The following is a 15772-nucleotide window of genomic DNA, read 5'->3' as shown; positions in this document are numbered from 1 at the left end:
AATGAACAGATGTAATCTGTTTTTATTTGTCACATTTTTCTTTTCAATGTAATCAGGTGTGTTTTTAACCTTTTCATCAGATTTCCAACGTTTCAACTGGCACTGATATTCACCTTGAGAATCCGGAATTTCAAACTCGATGGTACTTCAAATATTTCCTCGGGAAGAGTAAGTATGCTTTCAAGTTAATTCAGTGTCTAAATCGGAGATTGTGGTGAAAGGGTTCAGTTTAGACAGTGATTAAAAGAAAAAAAAAAGAAAGAAAAATTACTAGTTGTTGTGTTCTTGTCGTAAAATCGATTTAATCTTTACACACTCTGTTTGAGAAGATGATATAAAGAAAACGCTGGATTATGCGGATACGATTGTAATGGAAAGATCCGGAAGATACAGATTCCTATACTACTGTGTTATAATAGGAATTACAGAAAAATATGTCAAAAAAGGTGCATTGTACTTGTAGTTGTCTGTGAACACGATGCAGGCCTAGAATCTCGTAAGTTCAGCCACTTGTAACAAAATGCAAACTGTACTTTCTAAAATCAAGTTCCCATTGTCATTTCCCCTGCACTTACAGCAACCATTGTACAGGCTTTTGTGAGCAGCCCAATAATGTTTGATGATAATAAGCAGTTATGCAGGGAACCATGCATGAGATTATTTTAACTTATCATATCTGTATTGTTCTTAATGTCTACCGGAAGAACAATGCAATTTTTTTTTCTTAATGGCAAACGGCACGATCCACTGGCATTTAGTCAGTAAATAAACCTGCATTTCTAGGCCTGTGCTGAAATTTAAAGTACAAGACTATGCGAACGACACATGTACAGCGCTATATGTATATGCAATTCTAAACAGAGTATTAGTAGAATTCAGGATCAGCCTAATTTGAAGTCTGTAGAATTCAGGTTTTCTTTTACTGTGACGTTACGAACAATGGTACTCTGATTTTAAAGCGAATGTAAGTTCTTTTCTGTCAAGCTTATATGCGATTTTTTTATTAAATATTTTCCTGTTATATCTCTACAGTTCATCAAAATTACGTAGGTTGTGACGTCGAGAAAAATGCTTACTTCCTTTCAGTGGTGCTAACAGATGCAAATAATCATAATGTACCGCAATACAGAGCAATTCTATGGAGAAAAACGGTAAGAATTATTAAAGGCATTTCTATCAAACAATTTTACCAACAGGAAGAAAACCGGAAGTGAAATTGGAAGATTGAGGCATACAGGATAGCCTAGATTAATTAACGATTATCAATATGGTAACGATTTAGTGCATAGGTCAGACCCTCTATGCGATCATTTGAAATCAACCCCCAAAATCAATTAATTCTTGATCAAAGCCCCAATTACCAAGTTATTACCCTACCAGTCTAATCATGTCATTTTGAGAGATAAAACTAAATGTATAGTCGGGAGATCTTTGTTATAAAAACTTGAAATCTGTTTCCTTCTGGTTTCATATTGTATGTCTCTCCTTCAGCTTGTATATGTGAAAACAAAATGCATTACAATTATAATTATTGAATTTCACATAAATATGGTAATAATTAAGATGACGGCGACGATGACGATGCTGACGACCATGACCATTGCGATTAGCGTCATTATGAATGAATGAAAACTACAACAAAAAAATTGTTTTTCTTTATTTTTATATTTTTATTTCCGTCACACAGGGTACGCAAAAGATTTGCATCGCATACAATCCGGCTAAGCCAATGTCAGTGAAGAGAATTTTAAGGTAAGCTTGTCCGTTTTTTCTCGTTAAAACAATATATATATCCTGCTGTGAAAATAGACATCATATCAAATCAAAATAACATGCATAAATGAACGCTTTTTAAACTCTCTCCTCTTTGCCCACGTGCCACATTGAGTTAAAAATCCTATTGGTTTTGGTGGAGCTCAAAGTTCATTTGGGGTCATCATAGGTCAAATCGTGAAACCCCTGTAAACATGTACACTCTCACTGTACATTATTAGATCAGATTCATGAAGAAAACTGCTCATGTTACATCATCGAAACCACAATGCATTTTAGCATTCTAGTTAAACTCTCTCGTCTTTCCTCACGTGCACCTACTTCATTTCGTGTCAGGTAATATGTGTATCGTGTATATATGTGTCGTACATGCTGATCCTACAACTGATCGTGTGGTGTTAGTGGAAGTGAAGTATAGACAAATATATTTATCAACCACATACCTCTCTGAGTAAAATTGTACAAAGCACATTTATACATGAAAACGTTTAACAAAAAAACAAAATGGCAACGTTTGTAACTGCATGCGCAAGCCACACACACACAGACACTGATAAGAGAAAGAGATTATATTGCGGTTAGATTATAGTTCCTGTTATTCTATCGTATCATGACACACACTGTGTAATAGATCCATAGATATGTATACAGTAGAACTGACAACATGAACAGATCAGAAACATAAACCAACAACTTCAGCTTAATTCGAAATGGCATTGTAAATTTCCGTGATATAAACACAATTTCGGATTAATTTTCGACGACTTGGAGTATACTCTCGATCAATTGAAGATCTCCCTTCGTGTTAAGATAACCATTAACTAAATAATTCAAGATTGATAGATTCCAGATGAACAAGACTTTCTTTGCGTAGCAACCATGTATGGAGTGTCAACTTTATGCGTGATTAAATTCTGCTTGACAAGTTTTTCCACGAATATATCAGATTTGTAAACAAAGAAAGACCAAAAAAAAACGACTGTTATCGAAAAGCCACGCTAAATTATTTTTTATTATTAGTATGATATATTTTTGGTCATCCATGAACCTATTCCCTGTGGCTTGCCATATACGTCATACTTGATTCATATGACGTTAACTGTCGACGACAAACTTAAAATGTGATGAAAGTTTTGATAATAATATATAGAAATGTAAAACGAATGACAAAAGAAACGTTAAAATATGATGATTAAAAACAGAATTATCCTCCTCTTAAATGGTAACTTTAAGAACAAAATTAATTTCCATATGTTTTAGACCGTTCCAATACATTGCTATCTGTCCAGGTTCTATTTGCAGTGTTGAGAAAAATCTGACCCTTTAAAAATCTGAGGCTCAGTGAAAACGGCTGGACTACTTAGTCTAACACATTGACCAGTAGGTCAGTTTCTCAAATGCATCACGTCTAAATAGGAAAACTAGACTTTTGTGGCCTATAAATATAAACATCTTTACAATGCAAAACAAAATTGTCAAGGATAAACAGGCAGTTGGTCTTGAATGGCACCCATCTGAGGCTCATTAATGAAAATGACTGGAATATTTAGTTTAATACACAGATCGTTAGTTCAGTTAATAAGATGCAAAACATATCCCAAAAGGAAAACTCTGACCTTCAAATAACATGTATTGTTATCACATAAGGGGGTGCTCCGTTGTTTATATGAAGTAAACTGAACATGGGTTGGTCGAATTAATAGAATTGATAAAACAATGGATTAATATAACATTTAGGTCTGCACTGAACAACGGACATAATCATGACCACCTTAGGCTTTTAGAGATTTAGTATATTTACTAGTTATGTTAACATTAACAGCACTCAGTTTTCCTCTTTTGCTGCCTGTTATCCTTACATCATAAAATGCTCTGTATTTATATCGCCGCAAGTGACACAACCATGTACATACTTACTCAATAAGATTCGGCCGAGAGATAATTCTTGTTTGTTTCAAATGGGTTAGCGACATTTAGTTGCATAAACTCGCAACGTTCTCACAGACGCATTTGATTCCTTGCGTACTTTACATATAAATTGCATTTGTTCCTAATGAATGTTGTTATGATCAATAGGTACTACTAATTATCACAACATTTCGAATAACTCTTCACAGATACATTTAGTCCCTCACATATACCTTACATGCAGACCTTATACATATGTTCGTTACGAATGGTATTTTTTCCAGCCAGTAGTTATGCTAATTATATGCTAACTAACCATTCTAGAGATAATGTCATCTGATTCAACACCTCATCTGTGTATTCACTGTGTCATGCAATGAATCTATGCATCCAAGATGAACTCAGCTCGTACTCTCAAAATTGTTTTGATGTTTCCTTAAAATTCCTCTATAAAGCAAGTACCGTGTGTCTGTTCATAGATACTGATGATATAATTACCTCATATGCCATATAAAAGTATACAAAGACCATTACACACTTATAGTGCAAAGAGAGAAGCAGCTTTGTAGGCTCCAGGCGTTTTATTCTGTAACCAATTTGCATAAACCTTGCATACCTGTACGTTGATATGTATGTCGCGTGTTAATAATCGTTACGTATTAAAGGTTCGGGTTGTTTAAATGATAGAAGTTTGGCCAGGATAGGTTTGCACTGACAATATAATGCCCTAAGGTATATATACTCTAAATTTCATTCTGTTCACGTATTGTCGAAGGGACAACTCTAGGGAATTTATAAACAAGAGAGAAATAATCACATTATTCAACACATTATCAAACACAATGAATATTCAGTCAGTTATATACATTCATGTCATACAGTAACTTGAAATGAATAACTGTGATATTTATGAAAGCAAACGAATGGATTTTGATTTTATATTAGCAATCTGACCTCGTGCAGTCAATGGCAACGGAATTTTTAAGCAGAAATTATCATATTTAATCAAGAATTAACAGCCACAACGTTGCCTGACATTTACCTTACTTTTTAGGAATGAGTATAATATTATATGTCATCGTTGTTGTTGTTGTTGTTGTTTTCAATGTATAGCTTTTTCTTTTCATTTCAACTTTCCCCCCTTTTGTTCTCCTTTCTCGTTTTACATATCGATTGCTTTTGATCGATTACGGAAGAAAAAGTCACTTTTGTAAACACCTACACAGAGATGTAAAGATAAAGCAATGACCTTTATTTTAACTACTTTCCTTTCATTTTAAATTTCAGCCGGTTTGACATAAAAATTGATAAGTCACCCAAGGAGACATTTTCTCCGGACGTTCAAAAGGTCAGTATATGATTAGCTGTTAAGTTGTTTTTATGAAACTTTACATATGTTTTTGGGTGTTGAATTTGGTAAAAATTTCGACAACTTTCCATATAAGAATACCATAAAAATGGAATATATTATCTTGACTAGTCAATTGTCTTTTAAATATAGCAAAGATAAAAGTCAAATTGTGTGCTTTGATTTTCTTATCATTTTTTGATTTTGAAGTAGAATATCTACTAAAATATGAACAATTTCAACAGGCGACGAAATTTTTAGAAATTCAATTCATTGTTTAAATTTTTAAATGATTGACGTCCATTCCGTGAAAACAACCTCGGTCAGTGTCTTATTTCGATTAATTGGTGTCTTATTTTCAGTAATACTGGTAAACTTGGTAAAACCCTGAATCCAGAATGGAATAGTTGCTTTAAAAGAGGGAGCTGTTTACGTTAAGTTCCATACTATATGATAAAGTGATGCACATCGTTACAAATTGACTTAGTCAAGCTTTCCTCGTCAAGTAACGACCAACATTAACAAGTTGACAAATCCTGAATAATTCTGCTCTTTGCATATTATTAAACTTAAAGTGAACTATTATTTTGTGGATTAAAGGTTTAAATTGGAATCTGGCAACCATAAATAAACCCGCAACGTTCATATTGGGGAAAACAGTCTTACGCCGTCTTCTCGTAAATTTCTCCTGATAGGAAACCTTCCGACTGGTGGTTGTAACTTACAACACAGCACATTCGCAGGTGTTTTTTTAATGGAATAGCCCACCCAGAAAATGGCGGTTCATGCTATGTCGGAGCTGTCTCCCTCCGCCCCAAGCCCCCCCCCCCCCACCCCCATAGTTTCGTTATCTAATTTTCCATAGGTCCTAGGTGTTTTCTCCGATTTGGACGCTTTAACATCTGAGTTAAGAATACAGCAACCTTTCTCAATTTTATTGTGTTACCCTTCCATTTCACCTATTTTTTATTACTAAAATTCTGAAACCCCTTGTTACATTACCTCCATCCTGAAGGGATCCTGCGTCGATATTACATATCTCCTCTCAAATTGTGCACTTTCCCATCTATCTAATCTGCTAAAATTTGTAGCGTTGTATTCGTGCGCCCTCATTAACCCACTGTCGGGTATTCACCCACTTCCCCTTCCTTCCAAATAAACATTAATTTGGCGAAGGAAATATTTTATATCATTCTGAGGTTAGACTTCGTTCTCGTTATAGACTTAAATAAACAAGTCGCAAGAAAGAGCTTTGTCCAAGGTCATAATTTACGCTCATGTCAAAAAGGACGATGCAACTTTATATACCACTATGTATGATATGATATAAGTACGACGTCATTGAAAAGACTTAGGATACGTATAGTCATTTGATCTGCTAAACAAGTTGGTCATGTCACACTATTCGGATATTTAATGACAGGGTGTGTGTGTTTATGCTATTCTCATGTCGTTGCTATTTCTCAAGTTGCACCTTTTCGTGAATAATACGCTGAAATAGATCTATATACTAAAAATAAATTTAAGTTAAGTTTAGCTTTTATTTCTTCATGTTCATATTATATCTCGAAGGGTGGGCCGGGGCGTTCGTTTCAGGTACTTAGTAACAAACATACAAAAATAAACCGTTCTCGAGTGTCGACGTTCCTTACAATCTTAGTAAAATTGATACCGTAGCAGAAGTCACTTGGAATCACTATATAGTGTAAATAATATATGTATGGAAACAAAACTGTACGGTAATATATAGCGTAGTTAATTACACGGCATATAGGGATGATTGAGCTATCGCAACGAGGAGTTGTACAATCGCATATCTTTCTTATTGAGAAACGTTTCAAGAGGACAACGGCAACATTTATGATCGGCGAATCTACTTATTTATCTGTTATGGCTCATGATGTCTTGCAAATATAGTGGAAGAGTGGATGACCATTGTAGACTTGAAAGGAAAGGATAACCATATATACTAGGGCAAATATGCTGCAGTTTACACTCTTCAAAATAGGTCTCTCTTTTAACCAACACTTTTCTTTCTCTTCTTATCCCCCCTAAACTTTGCATAAATTAACAGCAAAATCAGAACATTTTACTAATTTTAAATGTGAAATTTTGCCGAAAGTCTTAAAACACCTAAACGACCTGGTATGTAGGATTCTATAGTAAGATATCTGACTGTACGACTAATTTGTATATTTTATTTATTTCCAGGAGTTACTGCTTCTAGAAGAACAAGAAGGATCTGTTAACTTTAAATTTGGAGTTCTTTATGCATCACCAGGACAGACAACGGATGACGAGATGTTTAGTAATGGTAAGGGTATTATTATATAATTTAGTGTATCTAATAACACGTAATATTTATTCAATTTACATCATCACTCCTGTCTCCTTAATTTGACATATAAGTGGTTTACTTAACTCTTGGCAAGTTTCGAAAAGTCGTGTTTGTTTAAACTAGCTCTGATGAAAGGGCATCAGGGGCGACGGCTCCTGGGGCCTGGTTCAATTAGAGGACGGTGATATAATATATATAATAAATAGTTAATTATATTCTTATGGTATGTTCTTTAGTTCTGATTATTATCAACAGGCCTGGCGAAATGGACCCGGGGGTGAGGGGCAATAATGCTACTGCGTCTGTGGGCCAAGGATAAATCAGGGGGGGTCACGAGGACGTATGAGAAAAAGAATATTTTTGTCTTTTCTGCTTATAAGAGCTCAATGAAGATTTCAAAATGAGGCTCGATAACTCGGTAACTATCCCCTGAGCTAAGCCTGGCATTCCGTGCCCCTATACTGGATTAAAGAGTTGACAACATCACATCCAATGAGCAAGCAATGTTCGACACTTTTAATTCCATACTGCCAGAGTGAGAATTTACTCGCTTATAGATTTAACACGACGATGACTCTTTGGGGAATGAATTTAGCTCTTGGGAAACTTGTGACACTCAGCTCTTGTACGGGTGGGTGGGGGCGGAAGAGGGGGCCCAAGCCTCTTCTGAAATCTCTTGGCACTTATAATGTTAGCTGCAGTCATAATGTTGCTCAATAATGGTAGTACCGTATAATAATGTGATGACGCTTCGTGGGCGGGCATCCCTTGCATTTCACTTATGTACCGCCTATCGCCTACTTCGGTAGCTTGTCATCACTTGTGGTGTTTTCTATTATTTCTCTACCTGTGGCTTTTGTTTACAATTAGTCAACTTGATCGATCATATATACAACAATGAATTTAACTCATATATACATATACATGCAGTTTGGCGGTCGATGTACGGATGTAAAACGAAAGTATAACGCGGGCAAGAATTGAGAACCTCTTTATATATACAGCAATAACAAACCACATGACAACTCTGCAAAACTAAAACTTAATAGGACGATAAGCTTGTATCCTATGAACTGTCACCTAAATCCTAAAAGCGGTGACTAATCAGAAAAGTAAATGCATTCGTTTGCATTTTTATCAGACAACCTTGAAACAAATACACGTTATGCAGTTTTTAAGCCAATAAAGATTAAATGCACATTCTTTTGACACATCTTATTTCATTACTGATGTTATTGTTTTTGCTGTTTTTCTTTTTCATTTATTTCCTCTTCCACCCCACCCCCCCCCACCCACCCCCACCCCCTCTCTCCAAGTAGTAAAAGAAGCCTATACATTGTGGAGTGAGAGTCAAACTAGTGAGAGTCAAGTGAGAGTCAGAGTGAGTGAGAGTCAGAGTGAGTGAGAGTCAGAGTGAGTGAGAGTCAGAGTGAGTGAGAGTCAGAGTGAGTGAGTGAGTGAGTGAGTGAGTGAGTGAGTGAGTGAGTGAGTGAGTGAGTGAGTGAGTGAGTGAGTGAGTGAGTGAGTGAGTGAGTGAGTGAGTGAGTGAGTGAGTGAGTGAGTGAGTGAGTGAGTGAGTGAGTGAGTGAGTGAGTGAGTGAGTGAGTGAGTGAGTGAGTGAGTGAGTGAGTGAGTGAGTGAGTGAGTGAGTGAGTGAGTGAGTGAGTGAGTGAGTGAGTGAGTGAGTGAGTGAGTGAGTGAGTGAGTGAGTGAGTGAGTGAGTGAGTGAGTGAGTGAGTGAGTGAGTGAGTGAGTGAGTGAGTGAGTGAGTGAGTGAGTGAGTGAGTGAGTGAGTGAGTGAGTGAGTGAGTGAGTGAGTGAGTGAGTGAGTGAGTGAGTGAGTGAGTGAGTGAGTGAGTGAGTGAGTGAGTGAGTGAGTGAGTGAGTGAGTGAGTGAGTGAGTGAGAGTCAAACAATTCGTCACACTTCGCAATTCAAGAATGTGATAAAATCCAATATGGAAAAGACGCGAATTTGTTTCCATTTGACATACCTTGATAAAGTTTGTACACGTCAAATGAACAGAAAACCATTTATCTCAATTGAGTTCTCTGTGTTTTTCTATGAAGACGGATTTCAGAGGGATCTGCTCTGGGAAATGTTACTTTATATTTCTGTGGGAAGACAATTTAATACAGTATATAAAAAGTCATGATTGAAAGAATACTTTACTAAACTACGTCATTGTAAAAGATGTTGTTGATACTTGTTTTCAAAGCTGTATACTCGTGAGATCTTGGAACATTTATCTTTTCAAAATCATGAACAGAAAACTTGAAAAGTTACCATGCCAACAATGCTTCTATCCTTAGTGGAATTTGATCCAACTTTCATGCTCAAGCTGTCTACGAGATTTTTCTTTTTTTTTAATACTTTCTGTCCGGCTGGAAGATCGATTCAAGAGAAATTGAATATGGATTCTACAAGAGGCTCGCTAAGACAGAGAATCCATTCCGTACATTAAGCATCAATGCATATTTGCCAATCATTTTCAAATATACTGTACGCTGTGAAAACATTATGCATAGAGTTGGTTCGTTTTAACGTATAGAACACCCATAGGGACAAAGCTAATTAAGCCCATCTTCTTGCACATTATTGTGTTGGCGTGCGTGTGTATATAGACCTTTATCCACGGTACCTCTCAGATGAACTTAAATCAAAGTAGTCAAGGAGCCGTTCTGGGAGGCCCTATAATGATTGACCTTACAGATACTCGAATTCAGAAGAAAAGAAGATGTCTGTTTTATCGAGTTAGATGTTCCTCAAATGGTCATTTTCCCCATCAGTTGGAGTTCAGCGGTCGGCTCTATTCTGCACATGAACGATCGCTTAGGAAAAAGGGAAAAAAGGTCAAAGAATCTAAACGACGGAATCGTCCACTCAACTAAGATTCACGACGAGAATTTCGACATGAAGAGGCAAGAGAAACGTCTGAAATTACAACAGCTTTAAAGATCTTGGACTATTGATGTGTATTTAGTGGTTTAATGTTACCGCGTACAGTACCTAATTAGAGGACTGCTAGCTCCTATACATAATAACTACTCTACGGTACGCTGTAAATGCAGTAGTTCAGTGCATTATTACAGAAAGGATAGGCTGTGTGGAAAGGGAGGGGGGGGGGAAGAAGTTCCATCCCTGAATTGTACTGCTTTCTGCTTAATTAAACGGTGTCTTTCCCTCGGCTTTCGGGCTAATTATGCCACTAGGCACCCTTCTCGAACCCTTCATTTTCCTTAATTATGTTTTAAGAGACAGTCCATTTTTCTTTATCTCATACTAATTGACGATCTGTGCGTTACCTCCCCCTCCCCACCCCCCCCCCCCCCCGCGATCCCTCTAGTCCGGTCTGACCAGGTAGCGGGCGGTTTTACTCAGACCATTTTGACGAGACTGTATACACTTATTGCTTACTTTAATCTCGAGTGGCTATACTTACAGATAATATTCACAAGGACGTATTGGACCCGTCCCACTCGTACTCACCCCCCCACCTCCCCCCATAGATCGACCCCCGGGACTTAGTGATGATCAGCTTGGTAGTGAACTATACATACACGAGGCTGTGGTTAACAATCCACGTGATCACAACCAAACAAACAAAGGCATGATATGCCCGCAATTGCCAATATTTCCATGTCAGTTTGTTGGAATAATTTAATCGTTTATCACCCCATCATAATATTTCAACCAATGACTTAAACTTAAATGATAATCTATGATACGCTTGAGGTATGATATAAGAGATTGATAAATATTTATACGTCATTCAAAAAGTTAATATTCAAAACAAAATTCACAGCCACGGTGTCCCTCAAATAATGATAATTTCCTTCTCAAAACGCCTTTTAAGATACAAAGATTCGGAGATAGTCAGTATGCACGCTGTGTCGTACCGTAACCCAGGATGCAACGATAACTTATATAATTTATCAAATCATATGTAGTTGAAGGAAGGTATGATATCTCTGATATTTTCATCAACGAGGTGTAATCATTCCAGCAGGTCATACTATATTGTTGAGAACAAGGCGAAACCTTAGTTTCACTTTGCCTCTAATGAATGAGAGTAAATCGTTAACAGTCTATATGATTTTCTTCGGGCGTTTTGATCATTTCACATTTTCACATTCAAGTTTGTCTTTATTTTATTTTTTCTTGAAGTGTAAATTTATCTTTTCATTCTTGTATATTTTTCAGAGAACGGTAGCGAGGCTTTTGAGAATTTCATTTCCATTCTGGGAGAACATGTACCTCTGCAACACTGGGATAAATTCAATGGCGGCTTGGATGTCAAAAGTAAGACCATGATTCACGATCATTCGATGTTTTTGTTGTTTATATTAGTTTCAGTTTCCATTTCTCAAGTACTTTCTGGTTTCGATGATAATCGTAACCTTTGCATTTATGATGGCGTGTGCGTGGGTGTCTGTGTCTGTGTTTGTAACGCCCAGCTTTAAATCATGATATCTGAAGGAGTGAAGTTAGGACCAATTCCACATTTGGTGTGTAGAAGTACCACACTGAGTACAAGAAGCCTATTGTTTCTTGTGGAGGTCAAATGGAACACAATATCTCAAGAAGGGATGCTTGGGCAGACCCCATATTTGGTAGAAGTAATTACACACTAAGTGCAAGAAGTCTATTTTTGGGGAGGTCAAATGTCATTTGGGGTCATCAGAGGTGTCATCAGAGGTCAAATTGTGAAACCATGTAAACATGATATCTCAATATTGGAAGCTTGGGCAGATCTCATACTTGGTATGAAGGTGTATAACATTGAGTAAAAGAAGCCTATTGATTTTAATGGAGTTCAAAGGTCATTTGAAGTCAGCAAACGCCAAACATTTACTCCACTCACCCTCTTACCTGTCTCTCTACACTAACACACGTTCCTAAACATAATATCGCAAGGGAAGCTTGGACAGATCCCATATTTGGTATGTAATTGTACCATCTTGAGTACAAGAAGCCTAATGTTGTGGGCGGAGGTCATTGGTCGTTGAGTTCACCAGGGTTCAAATTGTGAAAACCATGTTTAACACAACTTATGTCAACAAGAACAGATAAGAAGCCTAATGTTGTGGGCGGAGGTCATTGGTCGATTGAGTTCACCAGGGGGCAAAATGTGAAAACCATGTTTAAAAAAACTTATGTAAAAAAGAACAGATAAAAAGCCTAATGCTGTGGGCGGAGGCCACATGCTGTGGGCGGAGGCCATTGGTCGTTTGAGTTCACCAGGGTTCCAATTGTGAAAACCATGTTTCAAAAAACTTATGTCAACAAGAACAGATAAGAAGCCTAATGTTGTGGGCGGAGGTCATTGGTCGATTGAGTTCACCAGGGGTCAAAATGTGAAAACCATGTTTAACACAACTTATGTCAACAAGAACAGATAAGAAGCCTAATGTTGTGGGCGGAGGTCATTGGACGATTGAGTTCTCCAGGGGCAAAGTGTGAAAACCATGTTTAAAAAAACTTATGTCAAAAAGAACAGATAAAAAGCCTAATGCTGTGGGCGGAGGCCACATGCTGTGGGCGGAGGCCATTGGTCGATTGAGTTCACCAGGGGTCAAAACGTGAAACCATGTTTAACACAACTTATGTCAACAAGAACAGATAAGAAGCCTAATGTTGTGGGCGGAGGTCATTGGTCGATTGAGTTCACCAGGGGTCAAAACGTGAAAACCATGTTTAACACAACTTATGTCAACAAGAACAGATAAGAAGCCTAATGTTGTTGGCGGAGGTCATTGGTCGTTTGAGTTCACTAGGGTTCCAATTGTGAAAACCATGTTTAAAAAAACTTATGTCAACAAGAACAGATAAGAAGCCTAATGTTGTGGGCGGAGGTCATTGGTCGATTGAGTTCACCAGGGGTCAAAACGTGAAAACCATGTTTAACACAACTTATGTCAACAAGAACAGATAAGAAGCCTAATGTTGTTAGCGGAGGTCATTGGTCGATTGAGTTCACCAGGGGGCAAAATGTGAAAACCATGTTTAACACAACTTATGTCAACAAGAACAGATAAAAAGCCTAATGTTGTGGGCGGAGGTCATTGGTCGATTGAGTTCACCAGGGTTCAAATTGTGAAAACCATGTTTAACACATCTTATGTCAACAAGAACAGATAAGAAGCCTAATGTTGTGGGCGGAGGTCATTGGTCGTTTGAGTTCACCAGGGGCAAGTTGTGAAAAGAATGTTTTACACAATATGTCAACAAGGACAGATATCATATCTAGTATGCTGATGTATCACATTTAGTACAAGAAGACTGTTGTTTAGGTCAAAGGTCATTTCAGGACAGCCAGTGTCATTGTGAATTTATTGTTTGTCACTTCACACTGCTTTGCACTATATTACTAAGATCAAGTATGTTGTACACCCTAACTACTGCTAATGTTACATAATCGAAACCACAAGGCATTTTTGCATTCTGGTTATAAATGCGTTTAATTCTCGATCCATCAATTGTGCAGTTTGCAAATGTGTATTCGTCGAGAATAGGTCGGTCAGAAATATAGGTACATATGGGTAAGTTCACCATGAATCGAGGTCCGTCTCTACGGTACCACCAAAATGAAATCATTAACTAGGGACCTATTTATAAATCTTTTCTAGTATGACTCATTCGATAAACTTCCAGATGGTTGTAGATTGATAGTTAATCGATAATTCAGTGAGCTTTCGTGATATTTCAAGCTTTACAATTCAGAATGAACATTTATTGCAATATATAACTTGAAAATTAACGGGGAAAACCCCCAATAATACTTATTAAGACTGTACAATATAGAAGATCAATATGTAAAATTGAGACTGCTTGACAAAATGGTCTGATATGTGTCATATCCAACATAAAACATAACTAGACTGTTCAATGTCCCAATCCTTCCCACCGTTTGGGTATTGATCATTATAATTGTGGCTCTATGACGTCTATATGACGTATATGAACGTCTTCATTACAGTGAAATTTACCCCGGCCATGTAGTCTTCTTACCACGTGCTTGTTATGATCCAATGAAACACGTATAGTGAATTATAACAATTACTGTTAAAAGAGGTGCTTCTGTGTATAACTTAAACAAAAAATTGAAATAATAATTAAAACAGCTAAAAACAGTCGAAAAACAAAGTCGAAAACCAGCTGAAAACGAAAGCTATTGTCCATCTATACTGGCGATATATAAAAAGCTTATAAAACATGGCGCCAAAGCCATGATTAGTCTAACAACTTTGCACAATATATTAAAGGTCTATTCTTTGGACCATTTAGACTAGTTTATGGATGCTGTTTATTTTTGTCATCCGGGGGAGTTTTGCTAATTTTCAAAAAAAATCACCATACTGCCCTGTATAAGGTAAAAGGCAGCCGAAAGCGTATGTACGTACAAGATTTATCTTTATTTTATGCAGGTTTCAAGGCCAAGGTATAAAACAGTCATTAAGAAGTAATAAAAATGATGCAGTTTTACAAGTTTTGTAGGTTCCTGTAAATTGACAGCGCATGTAGATCCGCGTACCCCATTAACGTTTTGATCGTGATTGATTTGAGCCATCTAGAAATCGACATGGGTTATGACAAAATTACTTAAAAGGATGACAAATTGCGAAAACGAATAGTGTTGACTCCCGAGGGATAATATTTCCAAATTTCCGTTATGGTGAACCATATATTAAAGAGCGGAGTCTGTTCAATATTTGAAGATTTAACATGACGTAATATTAAGTTGTCGCATCTCATGGCTTCTGTATATATAGAATCAATCATATTGTACATTTAAATTGCTGATTTGTATGAAAATATATATGCTTTCACCAATATAATCATTGACCTTACACTGTACGATCCACAGTACATAGCAGGCCATTCTTTCATTTAAATTTGAGATAAGTTTTTTTTTTTTTTTATATATATTAAATGCGTTGGTGTAATCAACTGCAATCTATAGTTTTGAATTATACTTGATGTAAAGGTTTGAGCAAAAAGTTCCGAGAAAACCGAAGAGCAAGTTAATAATTGCCCCTTTAAATTACATATACGAATTATGATGTACATTAGTACCCCATGTAGTTTATTTTATCAACTCCTATGCATGTACATTGGGTACACATATCTGTACGTCAATGTATATTAGATACTCCCGTGCGTATTGGGTACACACATATGTACTTCCAGGTATATATTATAGCTACTCCCATGTATATTGGGTACCCACCTGTATATTATGTTCCCAAATATATGTTAGGTAGACCCATGTAGGCCTACTATACAATACAAAGAAGGTGTTCCCGTATGTAGCATGTACTCCCACGCATATGATATACTACATATACTACATATATAAAATTCATTCATTTCTTTCCCTTTAAAAAGCGATCCATGACTTAGTG

At 36.8% G+C, this 15772-nt stretch overlaps 1 protein-coding gene across 7 annotated transcripts in view; it reads left to right on the top strand.

The window, feature by feature from the left end:
• Positions 1 to 15772, top strand: part of LOC139964132 (GTPase-activating Rap/Ran-GAP domain-like protein 3) — a 190438-nt gene that overhangs the window by 155987 nt on the left and 18679 nt on the right. For all 7 annotated transcript variants that reach the window (XM_071965492.1, XM_071965493.1, XM_071965497.1 and 4 more), the window contains 6 exons: positions 81 to 168; positions 1033 to 1151; positions 1688 to 1752; positions 4969 to 5029; positions 7241 to 7343; positions 11571 to 11669. In XM_071965492.1, the coding sequence (XP_071821593.1) occupies positions 81 to 168; positions 1033 to 1151; positions 1688 to 1752; positions 4969 to 5029; positions 7241 to 7343; positions 11571 to 11669 (535 nt within the window). The remainder of the gene's footprint in view (positions 1 to 80; positions 169 to 1032; positions 1152 to 1687; positions 1753 to 4968; positions 5030 to 7240; positions 7344 to 11570; positions 11670 to 15772) is intronic.

The sequence above is a fragment of the Apostichopus japonicus genome, chromosome 22 (genome assembly GCF_037975245.1).
Source record: "Apostichopus japonicus isolate 1M-3 chromosome 22, ASM3797524v1, whole genome shotgun sequence".
NCBI lineage: Eukaryota > Metazoa > Echinodermata > Holothuroidea > Aspidochirotida > Stichopodidae > Apostichopus > Apostichopus japonicus.
The sequence above is the reverse complement of the archived record's forward strand: the minus strand, read 5'-3'. Positions and strand labels throughout refer to the sequence as shown.